At 59.1% G+C, this 25,327-nt stretch overlaps 1 protein-coding gene across 1 annotated transcript; it reads right to left on the bottom strand.

The window, feature by feature from the left end:
- Nucleotides 1-1,987: 1,987 nt before the first annotated feature.
- On the bottom strand, nt 1,988-24,482 carry LOC101558332 (myosin-7). The gene is made up of 38 exons (XM_055131473.1): nt 24,282-24,482; nt 23,861-24,004; nt 23,516-23,672; nt 23,104-23,131; nt 22,509-22,617; nt 22,339-22,431; nt 22,165-22,228; nt 21,338-21,436; nt 20,988-21,091; nt 19,522-19,660; nt 19,318-19,436; nt 19,078-19,227; nt 18,717-18,887; nt 17,936-18,245; nt 17,598-17,665; nt 17,212-17,299; nt 15,837-15,954; nt 15,608-15,731; nt 15,228-15,364; nt 14,781-15,036; nt 13,571-13,813; nt 13,222-13,398; nt 12,805-12,950; nt 10,497-10,587; nt 9,429-9,818; nt 8,790-8,916; nt 8,450-8,568; nt 7,459-7,655; nt 6,770-6,953; nt 6,326-6,491; nt 6,095-6,219; nt 5,180-5,488; nt 4,745-4,948; nt 4,541-4,666; nt 4,060-4,335; nt 2,856-2,951; nt 2,607-2,741; nt 1,988-2,103 (listed from the first exon to the last, which is right to left on the bottom strand). The coding sequence occupies exons 1-38, from the start codon at nt 24,480-24,482 to the stop codon at nt 2,086-2,088; spliced, it is 5,808 nt and encodes a 1,935-aa protein (XP_054987448.1). The 3' UTR covers nt 1,988-2,085.
- Nucleotides 24,483-25,327: the final 845 nt, after the last annotated feature.

Here is a 25,327-nt window from a genome sequence, read left to right as displayed (position 1 = left end):
CATGCAGAGCACCTGGGGGGACCCGAGTCACCCAATGCACCCGCTCCCGCAGGTGCCCAGGCCAGAGCGTGACCCCAGGATCCGGGCCACCTGTCTGTGCCCGCTCCAGGTCACTCGAGGCCCCGCTAGGCCCGATGACGCCTGTAGCTCAGTGCGTCACCTCTTGGTTCCCATTGACCCCGGGGACATGATAAGGGCCTGAGGACACCAGGGGCTGGGTTAGGTCCTGGTGACAAGACCCAGCTCTGTCCTCAGGGCACCCCCAGCTCTGAGCGGCCAGGAGCTGTCTCCTAGGGCAGGAGGAGGAGGGAGGCGGCCCACATGCTCGCAGGGCTCTGCCGCACCCCCCCCCCCGCCCCTACCCATGACCTGCTCTGTCCTCCTCTTCCTCTCCTCGGCCCCCCACCTCTCCCTAGGGGGCTGGGCCGGCGTGGGGGCACCAGGGCCGCAGGGGAGGGCACTGTGAGGCTGAGCTCCCCTCTTTAGCACCAGCCTCTGCTTGCCACCGCGTCTGACTCCCCTTTCCCTCCCCAGGTCCCCTCCTGGCACCCCATCTGCACCCCTCTCGGCCTGGCCTCTGCCCACTCTGCCGCTCTCGTCTCGGCCCGGGGCCTTCCTGCTCCAGGGACCTGCCTGCCGCTCTGGACCCTTTCCTCATTGGGATTCCTGGTTTTCCTGTAAAAAGGTGACTGGGGCGTCTTCGCTGGGCCTACCGCCCCCCCACCCGGCTCACCCCCCTTTCTTCCTCTCCCACAGGGCTTGTCGCCTCCTCTCAGCGTCCAGAGCGGCCTCTCTCTGCCTTTCGGAGCGTGAACGCCTCTCCTCACCGTCCTCCCAGTCTGCCCCTCGGGAGAGGAGCGCTAGGCCCGGAGAATGGACAAGGGTGAGGAGGACGGGGTGGGGGTGGGTCTCTTTCTCGCATCTTCTCTCTGTTGGTTGTCCTGGACGCCCTCCCCATCCTCATTCCTCCCCCCAGGGTCATGCTCTTTCTCCAGGCCCCCTCTCAGGCCTTCCTGCTCCCCCTTTCCTGCTGCCTACCCTCTCTCCCAGTCTCCACACTGCCCCCCTCCTCCCTGGAGGGGTCTCCCTCTGGCTGCTGCATTGCGGGGTTTGGAGCTCAGAGGGGCAGGGGAAGTTCTGTTTAGGCTGGAACTGGGGCGTCTGCACTCCCAGAGGGAGGCTGACTCAACGGGGCTCTCATTGCTGTCCCTACCCCAACTGGGGCCCCTCGGCCCAGCCCTCCCTGGGCACCCCCGGGGGGCATCAGAGACTGGGGGTGCTTCTTCCTTCCTCGCTGCTGGGTCCTCCAGAGACCTGGCCCTGGCCTTCTCAACACCCCCCCGTTCTGCTCATGTGTGAACTGACTGCCTGACCCCCATCGCCTGCCCCCCACCACCACCCAGAAATGGCCATCATGGTGGGCCAAAGGACACTTCTTGTCCAGCAAGTCCAACCAGGGGCATCTGGAAATAGAGTTTACTGGAGGGAGGAGGAAGGAATCCAGACCTAAGGCCCTGAAAGGAGAGGAGGAGCAGAGTGGACCCATGGAAGGGGTGCCAGGGGGTGGGGTGCTGGGTCTGGAGGAACAGTGGGTGTCCTTCCAGATACCTGTCTCCGTCCAACTGCCCAGGTGGGTCACTGCTCAGGGGCCACCAATCAGCATCCCTCTGCTCTACCCCTTTCGCCTGTTGTAACGAGGGGTCCACGTTGGGGTGCAGGTCCACACAGAGGGTCTTCCATGTGCTTAGTGGGACCCTAAGGGCTTCCTGGATCCCTGTGACCCGGGATCTGCAGGAGGGTGGGAGGGCAGCTGTCTCCTGGCCGGGAGGAAGGAAGGGAGGAGGGGGCTCCAGAGCCTCACGGGGTGCCAGGGAGTCCTCCCAGCTCTGCCCTTTGAAGCGGCCCCCACTGCCCTGTGTCCCACACTCGCGTCCCCGGGCCCGAGGGCTGACAAGCAGCGAAGAAGAGTCTCGAGGCAAACTCTCAGCTTCAAGGCAAATTGCTTTATTCTGCTTCCTCCAAAGGGCGGTGCTGTCGGCTCTGGGGCCCCGGAGCTGTGTGGCCCCGCAAGGGGAGGTGGTTGAATCACTCCTCGTTTAAGCCCTTTGGGAAGGAGACAAGACCCAGGTAAGCTATGCAAGGTGGCTGCTGGGAGGGCACACACAGAAAAGGAGGTGGGAGAGATGCCCCTGAGGTGGGAAGGAGGCCCTGGGGGGGAGGGGGGCTCTTGGGGGTAAGGAGGCATGTGCCGGAGAGGGGCCTCGGGGCTTGGCAGAAGGAAGGCAGCCTCCAGCCACCAGGATGCCCTCCAGGATGTCCTTGTTAGGGCTGGTTACCGGGTGACAGAGGAGTGGGGGCCAACAGATGGGGGAAATGAGACACACGGGGTGTCCATAAATCAAGGTCCTCTAGGACTGTGGACCAGCCCACAGTGGGTTTCCCCAAACTGTTGTGAGCAGGAGCAGGACTGAGTTGTCCCCACCTTGTGGCTCATTTGTGGGGGGGGGGCGTGGAGGAGGCACTGGTGGGGAGAGGGCGATGGAGGCAGGGAGGGCCTGACACGGAGAGGCGGCTGCCAGGGGAAGCCGAGCTCGGCGGGGACCCACCTTGGTGCCAATGTCGCGGCTCTTGGCCCGCAGCTTGTTGACCTGGGACTCGGCGATGTCCGCCCGCTCCTCTGCCTCGTCCAGCTCGTGCTGCACTTTGCGGAACTTGGACAGGTTGGTGTTGGCCTGCTCCTCCTGCGGGGGTCAGGGGTGGGGGCAGACACCAGGGCGTTTCAGGTCCCGGTCTGGAAGACCAGCTCCGTCCCCCGCCGTGTCCTTCCTCTGGGCTTGGCCCCGCTGACCACTCACCGCCTCCTCGGCCTGCCGCTTGTACGCCTTGACCTTGAGCTGCAGCTTGTCCACCAGGTCCTGCAGCCGCAGCAGGTTCTTCCTGTCCTCCTCGGTCTGGGGGGGTGGGAGGGATGGTCAGGGTTAAGGGTGGGGTGGAGCGTGTCAGGGGTGAGAGGTGTGCCCTTGGAGGCATCCCCCTGCTGGTAGTCTTTACCCTGGGTAAGATTCTGCCTCAATTTTATTTATTTGTTTGTTTGTTTGTGGGTTACACCTGGCAATGCTCAAGGGTTACTTCTGGCTCTGCACTCTGGAATTATTCCTGGAGGTGCTTGGGGGACATAAGGGATGCCAGGGATTGAACCCAGGTTGGCCACATACAAGGCAAACACCCTACCCGCTGTACTATTTACTTCAGCCCCTCAATTCTATTTTTTGAGCCTCACCAAACATTTGTGAGTGCTTTATAATTTCCTTTCAATAAAGGATGAATATTTTTCATCATCTATACCAGAAAAGGGTCCAAGAAACTGATGGAGCCGGTTGAAACTGTGCATTAAATTGTACGTGTGTGTGTGTGTGTGTGTGTGTGTGTGTGTGCGCGCGAGTTATTCCAGGGTGCAGGCCCTCAGGGGACCAGGGATCCCTGGAGAATAACTGCCCTTATCCTTAGCACATGCTGGTCTGAACTCTGGGACCTCAGGCCTGAGGGCGTTGCCATGGGGAGATGACTAAGAGTTGGTTCAAGGTCGCCATGTGCTCAGATCAATGAGGGACTTTCTCCAAGGGAGACAAAAATCTAATTGGGTCTTATTCTGGGGGAAAAAAAAAACTCTAGAAAAAGAAAGTCTGCATCTCCCGGATAAACAAGAAGCTCTGAGCCCTGAGCTCTGAGTAGGACTCTGGAGTGATTGGGCGATGTGTCTGTTTTCTAGGGATCTTTGCCAGAAGGGGCTGTGTCTGTGTCACCAGGGGACACACTGAGGGTGAACTGAAGTGCCATTCATAGACCAGGAGGTCTTAGAAATTGATGTTTGTGGCCAGTGGAACTCAGGGTTGGACAGAGCTGGGCAGAAGGAAAGGGGGGCGCCCGAGAGCCACATCCCCACCCTTCTTCCTGGAAGGCACAAACAGAAAATACTTAATTTCTTCAGGCCAGCTGTCAATCACACCAGCTTTAGGTCAGGGGGTGGAAGGCCTGTCCCCAGCAGCTGCCCCGGCGCACCTGGTAGGTCAGCTCCTTGATGCGACGCTCGCTCTTCCTCATGCCCTTCACTGACTCCACGTTGCGCTTCTGCTCCGCCTCCAGCTCATTCTCCAGCTCCCGCACCCGGGCCTCCAGCTTCTGCAGCTGCTTCTTGCCGCCCTTGAGGGCGATCTGCTCGGCCTCGTCCAGCCGGTGCTGCAGGTCCTTGATGGTCTGCTCCATGTTCTTCTTCATGCGTTCCAGGTGCGCGCTGGTGTCCTGCTCCTTCTTCAGCTCCTCTGCCATCATGGCGGCCTGGCCACAGGGGACGGGAGTGAGGAACCCGGGCCACCTCTGGCCCAGCATCTCCCCCCCCACCGCCTATCTCGGTGTTAGGCCCTGTGAGGCCCTGGCACCCAGGCCACTGCAGAGTCAGCCCAGTGCCATCACAGAGGCCTGCTGGCCCCCGGGCCCTGCGCGGTGTCTTTAGGGGACGCGGGAAGCACTGGCGCCCACTCACGTCCGTGATGGCCTTCTTGGCCTTCTCCTCGGCGTTCCTGCACTCCTGCACGGCCTCCTCCACTTCCGACTGCAGCTGGCTCACGTCTGACTCCATCTTCTTCTTCTGGTTGATGAGGCTGGTGTTCTGACGGTCGGGATGGACAGAGCGTGAGCACCCTCCCCGCCCTTCCTTCCAGGGGCACCCCGGGGCTCACCCCCTCACCTGCGAGTGCAGCAGCTGCACCCTCTCGCTGGTCTCGATCAGCTCCTGCTCGGCCAGCTTCCGAGAGCGCTCCGTCTGCTCCACCACGGCCCGCAGCTCCTCCAGCTCGGCCTGCAGCAGCATGTTGCGCCGATCCACGATGGCGCTGTTCTCCTTCAGGTCGTCGTTGGCGTGGACGGCGTCGTCCAGCTGGACCTGGGTGTCCTGGGACCGGGAGCATGGGCATGAGAGGGGAGCCAGACTGGGACCCAGCAGAAAGCTGAGAAGTGCCAGGGGGTTGGGGTGGGGCGTTCTCAGGACTGTGGCCCACAGTGGGGCATGCAAAGGCCAGGAGAGGTGGGAATTTGTGATGAGATGTCAGCAGCCCACCAGCCGCCCAGAGGCACGCTCCTGCTCTGGGGAAGGGGACTCTCTGCCCCCAGGGTCTCCTCCTACCTTTAGCAAGCCCTGGAGGCTCTTGAGTTGCTTCTGGGCCTCTGCAGCTATGCGGTTGGCATGGCTGAGCTGGATCTCCATCTCGTTGAGGTCGCCCTCCATCTTCTTCTTCACCCGCAGGGCCTCGTTGCGGCTGCGCGTCTCCGCGTCCAGGGAGGTCTGCAGCGAGTCCACCATGCGCAGGTGGTTGCGCTTGGCCTGCTCCATCTCCTCGTCCTTCTCTGCCAGCTTGCGCTCGATCTCTGCCTTGATCTGGTTGAACTCCAGCTGGGCCCGCAGGATCTTGCCTTCCTCATGCTCCAGGGAGGCCTGGGAGGGGTAGGGGGGAGGGTTGGGGTGGACGGTCAGGGTGCAGGGCTCTGTCTCCTGAGTCACGGTTACAGAGTAAGTCCAAGAGCAGTCAGTGGTTTGGTCAAAGGAACAGAAGAAGGAAGAAGAAAAGCACATCTAAAAAAAAAATGTCCAAGAAAAGGGGAAGTAGGCCCTCACAGGGGAGAGCCAGCCCAGAAGACAAAGAGGAAAATGAAGGGAAAGGTGTTTCCAAGGAAACAGGCAACCAGGCACAGAATGTAAGAAAGCCCTCCTGGGAAAGCAGAGGTGGAAACAGCAGGAGAAGCAGGAAATCTTAACCTGAAGTGTAAAGTGTTATATAAGGGGGCATGAGAGGACCCCCCCACTTTCCTCTGTTCTCTCACAAATTGCTTCCCCAGGTACCTACTGTGCCAGACACTGTTCTGGGCTCAAAGAGAGAAACAGTGAAAACAAAAAGAGAAAAGGCAGATGAGAACAGGGATGCAGCCTAGAACCGAACAGACCCCCTGCCTGCATCCCGCCCTCCTCCAATACCCCCAATACCCCCCAACACACACACACACACACACACACACACACACACACACACACACACACACACACCTCAGCCTCCTCCAGCGCCGACTGCAGCTCCATCTTCTCCACCTCCAGCTGCTTGCGGACCTTCTCCAGCTCGTGCACGTTCTTGCCGCCCTCCCCCAGCTGCTCCGTCAGGTCAGAGATCTCCTCTGCGGGACACAGGGCCAGAAGCTCACAGCCCCGCCGCCCAGCGCTCTCGGGCCCCAGCCCCCCGCGCCCCGCCAGCGCCCCCCACCCTGCCTGCCCCCCGCGCACCCTGAAGGTTCTTGTTCTCCCGCTTGAAGGTCTCCAGGTGCTCCAGCGACTCCTCGTAGGCGTTCTTGAGCTTGAAGAGCTCGGTGCTGAGCGAGCGAGCCTCCTTCTGCGAGGACTCGAGCTCCGACTGCGACTCCTCGTACTTCTGCTTCCACTCGGCCAGGATCTGGGGGACACCCAGGTTCAGGTGCTGTCAGCAGGCAGGTGGCTCTGGCCCGCCCCTGCCCCCAAGACTCATGATGGGGTGTGGCCTGTGGTGGCCCCGCCCCACGCTGCTCTGACCACACCCATGCCCAACATCCGACCACTCCCACACTGCCATCTGGCCACACTAATCTAATCAAGCCCATTCTAATCATGCCCTTGCCCTGAACAAGGCCACAATCTGGCCACGCCCACATCACCATGGCCACGCCCTGTTACGACCACGCCCCTCCAGCCCACCTTGTCAAAGTTCCTCTGCTTCTTGTCCAGGGCGGCAGCGGCCGCGTTGGAGCGCTCCACATCCACCATGAGGTCCTCGATCTCATTCTGCAGCCGGTGCTTGGTCTTCTCCAGCGAGGAGCACTTGGCATTGACCGCCTCCACGGCCTCCTCTGCATCCTGCAGCCTCTGGGCCAGCTTCTTCCTGCCCGAGGAGGTTGGGGTGAAGGGGATGCCGGTGGAGAGGAAAGAGGGTGTGGATTTAGGAAAGAAGAAAGCGCAGGAATCTTCAGGAAAACGTGCCTTGAAAGCCCGGAAGCGTGGTTGGAGACGGCCCAGCAGGGTTAGGCAGGCAGAGGGTGCAAGAGCGGAAGAGCCCCAACAACAGGAGGGCCTGAGGGCGGTGGCCCCTCTCCACCTGGGCGCCTCCAGGAAGCCGATCCGGAAACACACAGGGACCTTGACAGCCCTCCCTGCTGCAGCACTGCCCCAGGCGGGAGCACTCTGCCCTCAGACAAACCTTTTGTTCGTCTTATATTCGGATGAAAAACATAACGCGAGCAAAAAGCTTCTCTGAGGGAAGACGAGGTCTGCTGGGGCAGGGGAATCCTTGATGTCAAAACCTGGGTAAGTCACATTCCGGTGCAGCCCCTGAGGCGGGCACTGCAGCTGTGAGGGGGCCTAGCAGGAAGAGGCAGCTGCAGACTCACTTGGCCTCCTCCAGCTCCTCCGTCCTCTGGATGGCGTCCGTCTCATACTTGGTCCTCCACTGGGCCACCTCGGAGTTGGCCTTGGACAGGACGCGCTGCAGCTCGGCCTTGGCCTCTGTCTCCTCCTCGTACTGCTCCCGCAGCAGGTCGCAGTCGTGGCGGGCTGACTGCACTGCGTGTGCCAGGGCGTTCTTGGCCTGTAGAGGGGCAGGAAGGGCCGGGCTCAGCTTTCTCCAGCATCCCACCCAGCCCCTGCCCATCTCTAGAACCCATTTTAACCTCCCTCGAATAATCTATCTCAGCCCTCAGCAGGCCTTGAATTGCTTTGGGACCAAGAATGCCCATTGGAGCTCTATGCCATCTGCAAAATGCTCATCGGCATCACCCTGCCCTATCCCCCGCCATGTTCCTCCCTTCAGTTGCATCTTCTTCATCATCATCATCATTATCATCATTGACCAGCTTAAGGGGATAAGAGAGGCTCAGAGAGCTTAGATGATTTGTCCCAGGTCACCGAGCTCTGAGAGGTCTGTTGGGATTTGGACCCTGGGCTGTGACCCTGGGCAGGGCACGCACTGTGATACTCTAGGGATTTGTGATGCCAGGCCCCATTTAGGGCTCCTGTGTACAAGGCTTGTGCTCCAGCCCTCCGAGCCAGCTCCCCATTCATCCTTGGATCCATGTATGTGGTTTCCATGTCCCAGTCAAGGCCACATCACACCTCCTTGATTTATTTCCTCTCGCCCACTGATTTCCTCTGATCTAAGCACTCTTACTCCCTGTTCCTTTGCTGAGACAGAGAGGGAAGCAGGAGGCAGAAAGCTGGGCTTGGGCAGAGAGATAAAGGCATAGCATAGCAGGCTGTGTGCTGGTCTGCCTTGTGGGGGCTGGGGGAATAATGACTAAAAAGCAAGCTCCTCCTTGGGACAAGAAGTGAGGGGAATGCAGGCCAGTAGGGATGCTTCTTGTCAGGGTCAAGTCTCAGCCTCACCTTCACTTCCTCCTCCAGCTGCCTCTTGAGGTCCTCCGTTTGCTGGGTGTAGGTGAGCTTGCCTCGGGTCAGCTGCGAGATCAGCGCCTCCTTCTCGTCCAGCTGCCGGGACAGCTCGCCTGGAAAGGCACACTGGCGTCTGAGAAGTGGGTCCCAGCTCTCTCCCCGACCCCGCCACCAAACCCTTCCCTCATCCCATGGGCCTATTTCTCCGACAGCTGTGTGTGCGTGGAGTGCCTGGATGTGCCTGCTGTCTGCTTGTGTGTTTCTGTAGGCTGCCGTGGCTGGGGAAACCAGGAGAGCCTGGGGTTCGGCCTGTGGAGCCCAGCCCTGGGCTCACCATTCTCAGTTTGCAGCTTGGCCCTCTGGCTGGTGAGGTCATTGACGGAACGCTGGGTCTCCTCCGCCTTGCTCCGATGCTCATTCATTTGGTCTTCCAGCGTTCGGCACATCTTCTCCATGTTAGCCTGAGACAGGAAGGAGCGTCACCATGGAGGGCATGGAAAGAGGGACATGGAAAGAGGTGCAGGAGGTATAATGGAAGGAGAAAGGAAGTGGGAAGGCAAGAGCACTATCTGCACTGTCGCACTGTCGCACTGTCATCCCATTGTTCATCGATTTGCTCGAGTGGTCACCCACCAGTAACGTCTCTATTGTGAGACTTGTTGTTACTGTTTCGGGCATGATCGAATAGCCACAGGGAGCTTGCCAGGCTCTGCCGTGTGGGAGGGATACTCTCGGTAGCTTGCCGGGCTCTCCGAGAGGGATGGAGGAATCGAACCTGGGTCAGTGCATGCAAGGCAAATGCCCTACCCGCTGTGCTAACGCTCTTGTTTGGAAGGCAGGAGAGGTGAGGAAAAACAGGGAGATGGAGAGAGGTGGGAAATCAAGCCTTTTAAGGAGAGAGGAGACTTGGACAGCAGGAAGCCCAAGGGAGGCAGGGTAATTTACAGGAGGTGATGGGGTGGGGACCGCCCACCTTGGCCTTGATGATCTGCTCCATGTTGGAGGTGACATCGTCCAGCTCCAGCTTGAACTCGCTCTTCTCCTTCTCCAGCTTCTGCTTGACGCGCTGCAGGTTGTCGATCTGCTCGCCCAGCTCGGCCACGCTGTCAGCGTGCTTCTTGCGCAGGGCGGCGGCCGTGGCCTCGTGCTGCAGCGTGGCCTCCTCCAGGTCGCGCCTCATCTTCTGGAACTCGGCCTCGCGCTTCTTGTTCATCTCGATCTGCGCGGACGTGGCGCCGCCGGCCTCTTCCAGCCGCTCGCTGATCTCCTCCAGCTCGCGGGACAGGTCGGAGCGCATCTTCTCCACCTTGGCCCTGGCGGTGCGCTCGGCCTCCAGCTCCTCCTCCAGCTCCTCGATGCGTGCCTGGGCCAGGACACCGCGGGGAGGGCTCAGACCCGCAGCCGGGCGCCCCGGGTACGGAAGAGGCCTCTCTAGCAGCGAGTGAGTTTGATTCAAGCGGCATGAAAGGATTTGGACAAGCCGGTCTGGAATGCCAGGTTAGCCTCCCTTTGAGCCAGGACATCACACCCTCCCTTTCTGGGGAGGGATGTGGTTGAGGGATGTCCTCCTCTCGAAGAGGAACAGAAAGGCCTGCGTTCTCTGGTAGGACACTCAGTTAAAAGAAGTAAAATGGGGGAGACCCATATTTGTCTGTCCCACCAGCGTCTGCTCTGGAGGAAAGAACAGCTCTGCAGAGCATCAACAGTGCAGGGCCCTAAAACGTTATTGGGCGATGGGGGAGCCCATGAAGACCCCAAGGTCAGGCGTGGACTCTCCACAGTCATGGTTAGTCTGCCGCTGAGACAGGATGTCAGGATCTGCCTCCAAGCTGGTGACCTTCTCATGGGACTTGCTGAAATCCCTGGATCACACAGCCCTCCCTAGGGGGCTACCTGGGGGAGCTGTGCTAGCTCAGCGTCTCCCTTGACTGAGACTTGGAGAGAGCCTTGATTACTGGGGAGGGCCTGGAGGAGGAGGTGCGGGAAGCTGAGCACCCGGCGCAGGCCCCGCGGCACCCACCCTGGGCAGCCGAGTCCTCACCTGCAGCTCTTTGAGCTTCTTTTGCAGCTGGCTGCCCAGGGCCTGCTCGTCCTCTATCCTTGAGTTGAGGGTGTGCAGCTCGAAATCTTTCCTGCACGGAGGAAGAAAAGAACCTGAGCCAGGAGGGCTGGTGGGGTTCCAACAGGGTCTCCAGAGATGGGAAATGGTGGTGAAACAACACGGCAGCAACATTTCTTCAGAAAAGAGCTGCCTGGGGGGGAGAGATTCCTGGAGGTGCCAGGAGCTGGCCAGAGCCTCGTGGTAGACAGACCAGCCTGGCTCTGGGGACTCCTCTCATTACTTCTTGCTTTCTCACCTATAGTATGAGGGCTTTGCACTGTAACTCTTCAAAGACTCATTTATTTTATTTAACTAATTAATTTATGTTGCTTTTTGGGTCACACCCAGCAATGCACAGGGGTCACTCCTGGCTCTGCACTCAGGAATTACCCCTGGTGGTGCTCAGGGGATCATATGGGATGCTGGGAATCAAACCCGGGTCGGCCGCGTGCAAGGCAAATGCCCTCCCCGCTGTGCTATCGCTCCAGCCCCTCAAAGGCTCCTTTAAGCTCAAGCTCTGAAGGACCTTTATTTTGGGGGGGTGGGGAGAGAGGTCACACTCGGTGATGCCCAGGGCTTTCTCCTGGCTCTGTGCTCAGGGATCACTCCTGGCGGGACTGAGGAGGACCAGGTGGTGCTGAAAATGGAAAAGGATCAGTGCCCTGGAAGGCAGCATCTTCCCTACCATACTCTTCTCTGGCCCACTGGTGATCTTTAATCCACGGATGGTGAGTAATTTTGAACAACCTTTTGGCGTTTTAGGTGGTCTTGGATCATCCGGAGAGTAGTACGGTGGGTGGGGCTCTTGCCTTGCACATTGCCACCTGGGTTTTTAATGTGAGCGTGGCAGAGACCCTCAGTGAGCACAACAAAATTGGGCATGAGCACCACAACGGAAGGAGTGCAGCCCTGACTCAGCAGCCCAGGCTGTGAGCACCACCACAGAATGAGCATGCCCCACTGCACACCACGGCCAAGTGTGTGTGCCGCCTTCGGCATGTCAATGCCATTAGCAAAGGGAAGCGAAGGGGCAAAGAGCCCCATTCAAGTCTCAACTACGTCCACAGCCTGGCCGTGACCCCATTCTGAAAAATGTTGCTGTGCAGTTTGGAAAGGGACAGAGAGGTGGCTCAAAGGGCCACAGCATTGAGGCCAGAGAGATTGGACAGTGGGTAAGGCAATTGCCTCCCATGTTGTCAACCCAGATTCCCCAGAACCCAGGTGGTCCTCTGAGCCTCTCCAGGAGTGATCCCGGAGTGCAGAGCCAGGAGGAAGCTTTGAGCACTGCTGCCTGTGGCCCCAAACAAACAAACGAACAAATAATCAAAGGGCTGAAGTGCAAGCTTTGCATGAAGGAGGTCTGGGTTTCATGCCAAGAATTGGTCTGGGAGTGACCAACGAGAACTAAATCAGAGAGTAGCTTCTGGGCATCGTCAGGTGAGACCCAAAGCCAAGGACTCAGGATAAGGAAGACTTTTTAAATTTTCTTTCAGTTATTGTGCCACACTCAGCGATGCTCGGGGGATACTCCGGACTCTGCACTGATTACTCCTGGTGGTGGCATGGGGGGACCAAATGGGATGCTGGGGACCAAACCCAGGTTGGCTACATGCAAGGCTGGTGCCCTGCCCGCTGTACTATCACTCCAGCTCCAGAATGAGGGAGCACTGGCAGTAAGAACTTGAACCACAGATTGTCAGAACAGAGAACAGCACCAATGCCTTTGCTGCTCAGGGTCAGTGCTGGCCGTTTCCCTCCCGAGAGGCTAGTGGGTGGCCCCTTGGCCTGGCCAGGCACTGCCCCTCCATGAAGACAAACGCACCACCAGAGGTTGTTTCCCACCCCAGAGGCCTGGGGCCCCTGTGCTGAGCCTTGAGGGGAAGCACGTGCTTCTTTTTTTTTTTTTTTTTGCTGTTTGGGTCACACCCGGCGATGCACAGGGGTTACTCCTGGCTCATGCACTCAGGAATTACTCCTGGTGGTGCTCAGGGGACCATATGGGATGCTGGGAATCAAACCCGGGTCGGCCGCGTGTAAGGCAGACGCCCTACCTGCTGTGCTATTGCTCCAGCCCCAGAAGCACGTGCTTCTGGGTAAGCTGTGCCCCCAGGTACCCACATCAGGCTACTGAGGCTGGACTCAGGGGAGGGACATCAGGAAGATGGTGTCTAGCAGAAGGCAAAGGGCAGGGTGCCAGATGGTGTGGGGGTGGGGCAGGAGAGGGGGGGCGAGGAGAGGAACCCGCTACTTTTTCAGCCGCTCATCCAGCTGCTGCTTGTCGTTCTCCAGGTCCATGATGCTCTCCTGGGTCAGCTTCAGGTCGCCCTCCAGCTTCCGCTTGGCTCGCTCCAGGTCCATGCGCACCTTTTTCTCCTGCTCCAGGGAGCCCTCCAGCTGGGGGCACAGGGCAAGGGGCGGTACAGGAAACATGAACGAGGTCCCTGGGCGTGCCCTCCCGCTCCCTGGGAACTCAGACATTGCAGATTGGAAGTCAGCCCCAAGGGCTCAGTCTGCAGGAAGCTGAGGGGCCAGAGGTGGGGGGCGGGTCTCAGAGGTAGGGGGGTCTCAGAGCTCCTTCTAGGACTCAGGAAGCCCTGGGTGGGGTGGTGGGTGTGGCTGAGAGGGGCTGACAGGAGAGAGGGGGTGCCTGGAGCTGGTCACTCACATCGTCCACCTGCTGCTCCAGCTTGACCTTGGACTTGGTCAGTGTGTTGACTTTGTCCTCCTCAGCCTGGAGGTCGTCCAGGGCCTGCTGGTGGGCCTCTTGCAGCGCTTTCTTCTCTTTGGTCAGTTTGGCGATGATCTCGTCCAGCCCGGCCATCTCTTCTGTCAGGTTCTTCACCTGTCGCCCAAGCACCACCCCCCTTAGGGTCAGAGGGCACCGGCCCGGGGACCCTGGGGGCCTCCGAGGCACAGACCATGCTAGAATGGGATCCTGGAGCAGCCTGGCCAGGGTCAGGTCTGTGTGGTCAGGGGGCCCTGGAGCCCGGTGTGGGGTGCTGGGGGCACCTCACCTTGTTCTCTGTCGCGTGCTTCTCCTTCTCCACCTTGGCCAGCGTCAGCTCCAGGTCATCGATGTCCCTCTTGAGCTCCGAACACTCATCCTCCAGCTTGCGCTTCTTGGCTGTGAGCTCGGCGTTCATCTCCTCCTCGTCCTCCATCCTCTCGGTCATCTCCTTCACCTTGGCCTCCAGCTGGATCTTGCTCTTGATCAGCTGGTCGCAGCGCTCCTCTGCATCCGCAAGATTGTCTTGTTCCTAAGGTAGGGTTCAGAGACGAGGCGGTTCTGTGGGGACAGCCTCCACTCTGTGGCCACACCCAGCGGAGTTCAGGGGCTACTCTGAGCTGGGTGCTCGGGGCTCGTTCCCTGTGGTACTCAGGGACCCTGCATTGCAGGGGAGGGAACCCAGGCCTCCTGCATGCAAAGTCTACAGCCGGCCCCCAGCCTCCCTCAGCCTCCACTCTTAGAGGGAAGTGCAGGGTCTCCTCAGGGGAGCAGAACCTCAGACAGTGTGGAAGGACCATCCCTAGGGCCCACGTGATTGGGTGCATTGGGAGATGGAAGCAGAGAGGGAGGAACCAGGATTCTCCTGATCTGGGCCTTTTTCTTGGGCCTCCTCCTTGCAGGGAGGGGACTCTATTTGCTGACGCTGACACTTGCCATCTTTCTGATCTAGTGAGCTGGGCAGCTTGAATCCCCATCATGGTAATTTGGAAGAGTGCAGGGTTGTCCCAAGGTCACAGAAAGAAGTGGTGACTCCCCCCAGAAAAGCCTGACCTGGAAAATGAGTTGTTTTTCTTTATCTCTCTCTTTTTTTTTTTGGCTGGAGAGATAGCACAGCGGGTAGGACGTTTGCCTTGCATGCGGCGGATCCGGGTTCAATTCCTCCACCCCTCTCAGAGAGCCCGGCAACCTTCTGAGAGTATCTCGCCCGCATGGCAGAGCCTGGCAAGCTACCCGTGGTGTATTTGATATGCCAAAAACAGTAACAACAAGTCTCACAATGGAGACGTTACTGGTGCCCGCTTGAGCAAATCAATGAGCCACGGAATGACAGTGACAGTGACTTTTTTTTCCTAGAGGAACCTCTTTGGAAGTGTGGGCCCCAGACCTTCCTATTCCTGAGGTCTGGGTCCCAGCCGAGCAGGGAGAGGGGGTGCGGTGGGGTGGGGAGGGAGGCTGGATGCTGAGCAGAGGGTGCCCAGGGCAGCCCGGAGCCTCACCGCCTGCACTTGGAGCTGGAGGTCGTTCTTCTCCTGCAGCAGGGACACCATCTTCTCCTCCAGCTCCTTCCGCCGAGCCTCGGACTTCTCCAGCGCCTCCTTGATGCGCCCGAACTCCTCCTTCATGTTGGCCATCTCCTTCTCTGTCTCGGCACTCTTCAGCAGCGGCTTGATCTTGAAGTAGAGCTTCATCCAGGGCCAGTTCTTGACGCCCATGAAGGCCCGGATGTTCCACTGGATGACCAGCAGGGCGTCCCTGCAGGGGAGCCTGGTGAAGCGGGAGCCCTCCCCGCCTGTTTTCCTGGGAATGCCCCATTCTTCCAAGCATCTGGCTCAGACCCGGACGCCCCCTTCCCCCGTCCTCCAGGTCCGTAGCAGCCAGGGCCCTTGCTTGAGCCTTTTGTCCGGCCCCCACCTCTGGAGCTCAGGGCACCTGGGAGCCCTCACCTGCGTTCTAGCAGCTTCTTGAACTCCATCCTGGAGAGCACGCCCCGCGACTGGGCCTGGATGCGGGTGATGATGCGGCCCAGCCGCTCATCCCGCATCTCCTCCAGCAGCCCCAGCAGCCCCGCCTTGAAGAACACCTGTGGATGGGGTGTGCAGGTTGGGGGGGAGTTACCAGGGGGGAGGGGGTGGCCTAGGAAAGAAGGGCAGAGAGGAAGCGGTGGGAGTGGATGCTGGGAGGGGGAGCAGTGCTGAAAGCCTTGCATGACGGGGCACAGAAACTCCGGGACGGGTCCAAGGGCATTTCGGGGGTGGGGGGGGGTGGGAGCAGGGTCGGGGGGTGGGAGCTGTCTTTTGGGCTTCCGCTTATATCCTCGCTGGACCTTGGTGTGGCCGAACTTGTACTGGTTGTGGTCAATGTCCAGTGAGCCCAGCAGCTTCTCGGCCCCTTTCCTGCTGTCGATGAACTGGCCCTCGGGGATGGCGGCGGGGTTCAGGATGCGGTACCTGCAGTGTCCAGGAGTCCCTCAGTGTCCGTGACTCTGCCCTCCCAGCCCTGCCCCAGACCCCCCGCCCCGACTCAGCCCTGCCCTGGGGCCGGCCCTGACCCACCTCTGGCGGAAGTCCCCGTAGAGGATGCGGTTGGGGAAGCCCTTCCTGCAGATGCGGATTCCCTCCAGCACGCCGTTGCAGCGGAGCTGGTGCATGACCAGGGGGTTGTCCATCACCCCTGCGCGGGACCAAGACCCCAGGGTTGTGGATTCTGTGCTTGCTGCTGCCACCCTCGGCTTATCAGAATATCTCCTTCCTTCCTTCCTTCCTTCCTTCCTTCCTTCCTTCCTTCCTTCCTTCCTTCCTTCCTTCCTTCCTTCCTTCCTTCCTTCCTTCCTTCCTTCCTTCCTCCCTCCCTCCCTCCCTCCCTCCCTCCCTCTCTCTCTCTCTCTCTCTCTCTCTTGACTGCTCGCTTGCTTTTGTCAGACATTCCCTTGGGGCTGCCTTGCCAGCGGTGCTTGCAGCCACTCATGAAAATACTCTGCCCTTTGGGGTGACACTACCAATTTGGGCTCGAACCGTGCTATTCAGGACTACTCAGGCCTTGTGGTGCTGGGGGCTGCCACACCCAGTGGTACTGATCCTTGGAGTTCTGGGGTGGAATCAGGCCTTTCTCCTGCGAGGCATCAGCTCTTTGAACTAGCTCCCAGACCTCCCAGACATTTTGTATCTGTCACTGTCACTGTATCACTGTCATCCTGTTGCTATCCATTTGCTCGAGTGGGCACCAGTAACACCTCCATTGTGAGGTTTGTTGTTACTGTTTTTTGGCATATCGAATATGCCGCGATAATAATTGGAACTTATATTCTTTGCTTTCGGGTGGCAGGGACCCCCAATGCACACTTTGTTGTGTGAGGGGGTCCCCAGTGGCAGTGTCTCCTCAGCATACTTCAGCATACAAGGGGGTCGGACTCATGACCTCACTCCTGCAAGGGGAGCACCTGCCCATAGCGCATGTATCCAGACCCATTACCCAGACTGTTCAGGACCAACAAAGGTGCTTATTGTAGATGGCATCTACCCCTCATCAAAGGCTACGGCCAGTGCAGAGTGTCCCGTTTTCTGGACAATAAATGAAGTGCACAGGGGCTGGGCCAAAGTCACTAAGCTGACAAGAGCAGAGACAGACCTTGAGCCCAGACTCACAAGTCTCTTGCTCTTTATTAGTCGAGAAGGGAATGAATATTTTGCATCTCACTAAGGGCCACAAGTGCTTGTGAGGGGCTGTCCCCTATGTGCCTTTCCTGTTACCCTGGGTAGCACATTCCAAACATCAGGGTGCCGAGGGCAAGGGAAGTCGGTGAGAGTCTCTGCAGACATAGGATAAGGCTGAGGTTTGGAAACTACCATGCTGGCGATTGAGAGATGGCTTTGAAGGCCTTGCCCCTGCTCAGGGGGCTTCCACCCAGTCAGGCTGAGTCTCAGGGCTCACCTGGAGACTTTGTCTCATTGGGGATGATGCAACGCACAAAGTGGGGGTGTGTGGAGCGCAGGTTGGTCATCAGCTTGTTCAGATTTTCCTGTGGCCCCAAAAGCCAAGAGGCCAACGTTAGAGGAAATGAAAGAGGGGAGCACGGAGGGAGAGCAGAGGGAGGGTGGAGTTTAGATAAAGAGAAGCAGCTGAGACTGGCGGAGGGGAGCAGAGAGCAGGCAGGAAGAAGAGACAAAGAGGCGAGAAGAGAGTAAGAGAGGAGGCAGCACAGGAAGGGGAAGAGAAGAGAGATGAGAAGAAAGGACCAGAAGCGCAGAAGAGCCTAGAAACAATCAGGGATGGACGACAACTCGGCGGGGCGGGGGAGGGGCAGGGGGGCGGCTCACCCGGTGCACAGCAGACACCGTCTGGAAGGAGGAGCCTTTCTTGGCCTTGCCTTTGCCCTTGTCGGCAGCTATGCAGAGAGAGGGGAGAACAGGAGCATGAGGGGGCGTGGGTGGGAGGCAGGGGCAGGGGCGAGGAACCCAGTTCCTCTCTCATCTGCACTAGCTTTGTGCCCAGAGGTGAGGGCATTCATTGTGGGCACCTCCTCAACTTCCGCCCCCAGATCCTTCCCACTGGGACGGTGAAACCTGGGGGACACCCTGACACAGAGGTGGCGAGGTCCAGCCGTTGACCAGCCCGAGAAGCAGGGAGGAAGCCTCCGGGCCTCGTGTCCGCTTACGTGCATCAGCCCCAGCATAATTGGCAAACAGGTTGCTGAGCAGCTTGAGGGAGGACTTCTGGTACAGGCCCACCACCGTCTCGTTCAGCGGGTCTTTGTTCTTCTGCAACCAGCCCAGGATGTTGTAGTCCACGGTGCCCGCGTAATGCACCAGCGAGAAGTGGGCCTCCTGCTTGCCCTTGACGTTGCGGGGCTTCTGGAAGTTGTTGGACTTGCCCAGGTGGTTGTCATACAGCTTGGCCTTGAAGGTCATGTCGGAGGCCTTGGGGAACATGCACTCCTCCTCCAGGATGGACATGATCCCCATGGGCTGGGGGCAGAGGGCGGCAGTGAGCATCTTCCCGAGGTGGGGGGTTGGGGGTGTCTAGGGGGGTCAGTGAGCATTTTCCCGAGGTGGGGGGGTATCTAGGGGTGCCAGTGAGCATGCTTCCTGTGGGAGGGGGCATTCCCTTGGGGTGTGGATGGGCTCCCCTCTGCCTGGAAAGGCACCGGCCATAGAAGACTGCACTCAGTGGGGTCCCCACACGCCCTCCAGCCTCAGGTCCATGAGATCCTCTGATCTCCCTGCCCACCTGCCCCCTTGACTGGGTGTCCCTGGGGCCACTGAGGGCAGGGAGTGGCAGGCTGGCTCCCAGAAGACTGTCCACACTCTGGCCCACCCCCTCCCAGAACAGAGCTCTGCAGACTGGGACTCGGGGTCTCTCTCTCATCACATTGCACCCCCCACCCACAAGGCCACCCTCTTTCTGTGTGGGGGAGCAGGCGGGCAGCGGGGCAGCACCTTCTCGATGAGGTCGATGCAGGCCTGCAGGTCCATGCCGAAGTCGATGAACTCCCACTCGATGCCCTCCTTCTTGTACTCCTCCTGCTCCAGCACGAACATGTGGTGGTTGAAGAACTGCTGCAGCTTCTCGTTGGTGAAGTTGATGCACAGCTGCTCGAAGCTGTTGAACTGGGGGGCAGAGGGCTCGGTCAGGGGGGCCGGGGACGTGGGCGGGGGAGGGGGACCAGACAGTGAGGGAGAACATCCCCCTAAGGGAAGCGAGGGGGCTCCCCTCGGTCTCCCTCCCTCCCTCCCTCTCTGCACTCCCGAGGCTGGCCCAGCGAGTTCTCACAATCCACCCCTCCTCGGCCTCACGCACATCGAAGATCTCGAAGCCAGCGATGTCCAGGACCCCTATGAAGTACTGGCGCGGCTGCTTGGTCTCCAGGCTGGCGTTGATGCGCGTCACCATCCAGTTGAACATCTTCTCGTACACGGACTTGGCCAGGGCGCCGATGGCGTACGACACCTTCAGGGGTCAGAGGAGCAGAGCGGTCCGGAGAGGAGCTGGGAAACTCGAACCACACCATGCCCCATGTCCCCCCAGAAGGTGACGCACCTGCTGGACATTCTGCCCCTTGGTGACGTACTCGTTGCCCACCTTCACCCGGGGGTGGCACAGCCCCTTGAGCAGGTCGGCCGAGTTCAGCCCCATGAGGTAGGCCGACTTGTCGGCCTCTGGAAGGAACGGGTGGGTAGCGGGACTGTAAGGGCCTGTGTCCTCTGCTGGGCAGCCCCTGGGGGTCCCAGCCCTGACTCCCACCTTCCGTGCCGTCGGGCTCAGCCTGCTCCTCCCGCTGCTTCTGCTTGAACTTCATGTTCCCGAAGTGCATGATGGCGCCCGTGAGCTTGTAGATGGAGTTCTTCTCCTCAGGAGTGAAGCCCAGCACGTCGAAGGCGCTCTGTGTGGGTATGAGGCACCCAGGAAGAACACATGGCAGCCCGATGAGATCCTTTATCAGGATCTTTTTATTTTTTTGGGTCACACCTGGCGATGCACAGGGGTTACTCCTGGCTCTACACTCAGGACTTACTCCTGGCGGTGCTTGGGGACCATATGGGATACAGGGAATTGAACGTGGGTTGGCCGTGTGCAAGGCAAACACCCTACCTGCTGTGCTATTACTCCAGCCCCAGGAGTCTTTCTTTCTTTCTTTCTTTCTTTCTTTCTTTCTTTCTTTCTTTCTTTCTTTCTTTCTTTCTTTCTTTCTTTCTTTCTCTCTCTCTCTCTCTCTCTCTCTCTTTCTTTCTTTCTTTCTTTCTTTCTTTCTTTCTTTCTTTCTTTCTTTCTTTCTTTCTTTCTTTCTTTCTTTCTTTCTCTTTGTTTTTTTTTGTGTGTGTGTGTTTGAGCCACAGCTGGAGATGCTCAGGAGTTACTCCTAACTCTGCACTCAGGAATTACCCCTGGTGGTGCTCAGGGGACCATATGGGATTTGAGGGATTCAACCTGAGTTATTGCTGGAGCGATAGTGCAGCGGATAGGGCATTCGCCTTGCATACAGCCAACCGGGGTTCAGTTCCACCGCCCTCTAGGAGAGCCCAGCAAGCTACTGAGAGTATCTCGCCCGCATGGCAGAGCCTGGCAAGCTACCCATGGCGTATTCAATATACCAAAACCAGTAAGTCTCACAATGGAGACGTTACTGGTGACCGTTCGAGCAAATGGATGAGCAACAGGATGACAGTGATACAGTGATACAACCTGAGTTGGTCACATGCACGGTAGGTAAATTCCCTCCCCACTGTACTATGGCTCCAGCCCCTCTGTCTTCAGCTGGAAAGACAACTGTCTCCAGAACCCCTGTGGGCTCTGGGACCCCCACACGCAGGGGAGACATCCAGAGCAATGGGGAGGTGCCTGAGCAGATGGGGGCAGGCTGTTCCCTGCTCCTACCCCTCCTCTGTACTGCTCTGTGTGACTCCAGGTGGCCCTCTCTTGTGCCCCCATCCACCTTCCCTGCATGCGCCTGCACTTGCTCTTTACCTGATGGTCAGCCCCAAGCCGCACCCTCTGCACATCGCCCCCTGCTTTCTCTCTGGTGCCTTGTCCCCCCAGTCTGTTTCTTGGTCCCTTAGGGTCACTGGACACCCTAGAGGCCGGCTCAGAACCCAGGACACATTCTGGCCCTCGGGAAGAGGTGGGGCACGTTGAGCAGGGATACCGGAAGGCGGATGCTCTGCTCCCCTTCGCCCCTCACCTCTCGATGCCCTGGGTCCTCACGCACTTACATCAGTGGCCATGAGCTCCTCGGAGTCATCAATAGAAGCCACGGTCGTCTCTCCTTGGGAGATGAACGCATAATCATAGGGGTTGTTGGTGATCAGCAGCATGTCTGGGGGCGGGGTGGGAGGAGAAGAGGTGATTAGGGGGTGATTCAAGGTCCCCTGCCCTCTCCAACCCCCACACCCAGCTCTCTTCTCTTGCTGGGCAGAGGCGGCCTGAGGAGAGCACAGGACAGGGTCAACCTGCCCCAGCCCAGGGAGCCGCACACAGGAGCAGGCCATTAACAGCCCGCCACACGCTGAGGGGACCGGGTTGCCATGGAGATTGTTGGTCGAGGCCGGGAGCTCTGACTCACCCAGCAGCTCTGGCTTTTTGTTAGACAGGATTTGGTAGAAAATGTGATAATCTCGCTCTGATTTCAGCTGGAAAATAACTCTGGATTTTTCCAGAAGATCTGTTAACAGTTGGGGAGAGGAAAGAGAAAAGAAAGGGTGGGGGTTAGGTCCAAGGAATGAAGGATGGGGGTTAGGTTCAAGGGAATGAAGGATCAATGGAGCAAGTGAAAATGGAGGGAGGCCTTGAGAGCACTGCGGGTGGGGCGTTCGCCTGGCACCTGACCGACCTGGGTTCCATCTCGGGCATCCCATATGGTCCCCTGAGCACCACCAGGAGTGATTCCTAAGTGCAGGTGTAACGTCTGAGCTTCACCAGATGTAGCCCCAAAGCAAAATCAAAACAAACAACCCCCCTCCCCCCAAACAAAGGCTAGGGAGAAGGAGAAGAAACAGAGAGAGACTCGCACAGACCCACAGAGCCCCCACTAGCTGGGGATGGAGACAGAGACCCAGAGGAGAAAAACAGTCTTTCCAAGACATCCCAGAGACACACACAGAGACGTGCAGAGACAGAGAAGGGGAAAGGCCAGAGAGAGCCGAGGAGACCAACCTAGAGAAAGCAAGACATAGAGATAGGAAGAAAGGGAAAGAGACAGAGGTGGAGACCAAGTGAGAGGGAGAGAGAGAAAGAAAGAGAGAGAGAGAGAGAGAGAGAGAGAGAGAGAGAGAGAGAGAGAGAGAGAGAGAGAGAGAGAGGCAGAGAGAGGCGGAGAGATGTGAAGAGAGGTCGAGATGGAGACAGTTTAGCACAGATTTGCTGAGGCTCTGGAAGCTTCCTGGCACTCACAGGTCTCGATATCAGCAGATGCCAACTTTCCAGTGGCCCCAAAATGGATTCGAATGAATTTGCCCTGGAGAGAGAGAGAGAGAGAGAGAGAGAGAGAGATGGAAGTTCCTGCGTGATGCCTCCTCCATCCGTCCAGCAGCCCAACTCCCCCAGCCCAAGGTCAGGGGCACTCACAAAGCGGGACGAGTTGTCGTTCCGCACGGTCTTGGCGTTGCCGAAGGCCTCCAGGGCGGGGTTGGCCTGGATGATCTGGTCCTCCAGGGTGCCCTGGGGAGGTGAGGCAGGGAGCAGGTGAGAGGCGTCCCCGCAATCTTCGGGGAGGGCCGGTGAGCATGGTGCCCTACCTTGCCTGGGTTCTGGTCCTTCTTGCTGCGGTCTCCGATGGCAGCGATGACGGCAAAGTACTGAATCACCCTCTTGGTGTTGACCGTCTTCCCTGCCCCGGATTCTCCGCTGCCGGAGGGAGTCAGGGGCTCGTGGGGCAGTGTACGGACACCGTGGGGCCAACAAGAGAAGGGGGGGTGCCAGGGCCCCTCCCCACAGCCAGCACCCTGAAGCACAGGGGCTCTCACACCTGGGGCAGAGTCCCCCGGGCAGGACACAGCAAGAGCATGCAGCCTGGGGGCAGGGGGGACTGGGTCTTGTCTGGAGTCAGTGAATCAGAGAAGGGAGGGGCATTGGTCAAGGATGGTGGGGCGGGAAAAAGGGGGCAAGTTTCTGGAGGAGGAGAGAAAATGAAGAGGCGGGAAGACTTGGTGGCTGGAGGTGAGCAGGTGATGGAGATGGGGTGGGGGGGAGGCCAGGAGGGGGCGGAGCTGGAGAGGAGCAGCAGAGGCCGAGAAGAGACGCTGATGTGAAGGTGGAGGGGAAAGAGGAACGTGGGTCTGTGCAGGGTTGGGGTCAGGGAGGTTTGTGACAGCCGCGGGCCGCCTCACTCACGTGATGAGGATGGACTGGTTTTCTCTGTCTGCGGGAGGGAACGGGCAGCAGAAGTCAGAGGCACTCTGGGTGATTTTTTTTTTTCTTTTTGGATCACACCCGGCGATGCACAGGGGTTACTCCTGGCTCATGCACTCAGAAATTATTCCTGGCAATGCTCAGGGGACCATATGGGATGCTGGGAATCGAACCCGGGTCAGCCGCATGCAAGGCAAACGCCCTATCCGATCCAGCCCCATTCTGGGTGATCTTGTGGGCCTCCTGCACCCACCCCCTGCTCCCACCCTCCCCCCAGGCCTCTCCTGGAGGCCCGAACCTCCCTTAGGAGGAGGAAGAGAGTGACCATTGTGTTTTTTGGTGCCCCCTCACTTATCTGCTCCCAACCAAACCCAGAGCTTGGGGCTGTGTGTACCCGTCAGCATGTACTGATAGGCGTTGTCCGAGATGGAGAAGATGTGGGGTGGGGCCTCACTCCTCTTCTTGCCCCGGTAGGCGGCCACCACCTCCGCATTGTACACAGGCAGCCACTTGTAGGGGTTGACGGTGACGCAGAAGAGGCCCGAGTAGGTCTGGGGTGGGGAGTGGGAAAGGAAGAGGGAGAAAGGAAGGTGACCCCGGGGTCAGAGAGCGCCTGGCAGAGAGAGGAGGGCGGGGGTGTCTCTGGGGCCAGCCAGTGGCTGCACACGGAGCCTCCTGGGGTGGACCTGGACACTGCTGGGCGCCAAGCAGGCCGGGGCCATGCGTGGGGCGCACTCACGTAGATCATCCAGGAGGCGTAGCGCTCCTTGAGGTTGAAGAGCACGGCGGGCTCGTGCAGGAAGGTCAGCATGGCCATGTCCTCGATCTTGTCGAACTTGGGCGGGTTCTGCTGCAGCACCAGCTCCTCCTTCACGGTCACCGTCTGTAGGAGCCCAGACCCCGGCCGTTGCTGCATGCTGCCCCCAGCCCCTCGGCCCTCAGTAGAGAGCTGAGCTGAGAGCAGGCAAGGGTGAGTGAGGAGGAAGGGCGGAAGGAGGGGACGGTGGGAATGAGCAGGGCTTCCTGGCGGGTGGGAACCCCCACTCTCTGGAGGGGAAGGTTGGATGAGCCTCAGGTGCAAGGGGCTTGGGTCCTGGGCCGTCTTCCCTGTCACCCCTGCCTGCCAGGGGGACATCCCAAGGGACAGATCTGCTTCCCACCTTGCCATTCTCTGTCTCGGCAGTGACTTTGCCACCTTCCCGGGACACGATCTTGGCCTTGACGAACTCCTCCTTGTCGTCAGGCACGAAGACGTCCTTCTTGAGGTCGAAGGGCCTGGTTTGGGCTTCCACCCTCTCCTTCTCCGACTTGCGCAGGAAGGGGGCCGCAGCCCCGAAAGATGACATCTCTGTGTCCGCCATTGCTGCCCCTGTGCCGGTGGAGAAGAAGGTGACCGCCTCCCACTCCCGCTCCCCCAGCCCGGCCTCTCCAGCTCAGCGGAAACTCCACAGCCCAGCACCACGCCAGCTGGTCCCCTGTTCAGCAAACTTGTCCTGGAATCTAAGAACGGCAAACGGGGGGAGGGGGGAACGAAACGGGACTAATTTTTTTTTTTTTTTTGCTTGTTGTGTTTGGGCCACACCCGGTGATGCTCAGGGATTACTCCTTGCTCTGTGCTCAGGAATCACTCCTGGCGGGGCTCAGGGGACTGTATGAGATCTCGAGGATTGAGCCCAGGTCAGCACGTGCAAGATGAACACCTACCCGCTGTACTGTTGCTCCGGACTCTGAAAGGGGCTAATTTTTGTTCCCCTTGGGGCTACCCTGGAGCAGGGAGATGTTTCCCAGGCCTCTCCTAGGATTGGAGGCTGCTGTCTCTCCCCTACCCCCCACCCCCAATCCCTCCCCAACCCGTTCCCAGGTCAGCAGAGCTGCTCCTAGAGTCAGGCAGAGTGGACGCCATAGCCAGGCTTCTCCTTCGGGCCCCCGGGCTCATCATCAGCATTCCCCACCTTGGCTTCTCAAAGGCGCGTCCATAAGCAGAAAGTGCTCATGTCTTGGGGAGCCTGGGAGGGGCAGGGCTGACTGAGGGCCGCCTCTCGGCTCGCACCCACTGGCCCAGTCTGACAGCACCTGCAGAAGCAGCCGGCAGCTGCTCCATCCTGGCCTTCCTCGCACTCCAAGCGTTTTCTTCCTCCCTGCCTCTCCCAGCAAGTTGTCACTCATCCTGGTGTCAACTCAAGTCACAGGCCTGGTCCTCCTCATT

This window comes from Sorex araneus, chromosome 3, assembly GCF_027595985.1.
Source record: "Sorex araneus isolate mSorAra2 chromosome 3, mSorAra2.pri, whole genome shotgun sequence".
Lineage (NCBI taxonomy): Eukaryota > Metazoa > Chordata > Mammalia > Eulipotyphla > Soricidae > Sorex > Sorex araneus.
The sequence above is the reverse complement of the archived record's forward strand: the minus strand, read 5'-3'. Positions and strand labels throughout refer to the sequence as shown.

Bases quoted from the DNA above. Each gene is read 5' to 3' on its own strand.
- LOC101558332 (XM_055131473.1), bottom strand. From the start codon at position 24,482: ATGGCGGACACAGAGATGTCATCTTTCGGGGCTGCGGCCCCCTTCCTG. The intron at 24,005-24,281 runs GTGGGAAGCAGA...GGGCTCCTACAG, and splicing joins CCGAGACAGAGAATGGCAAG to ACGGTGACCGTGAAGGAGGA. The intron at 17,666-17,935 runs GTAAGCGGACAC...CTCTCTGCATAG, and splicing joins TTATGCTGGGGCTGATGCAC to CTGCCGACAAGGGCAAAGGC.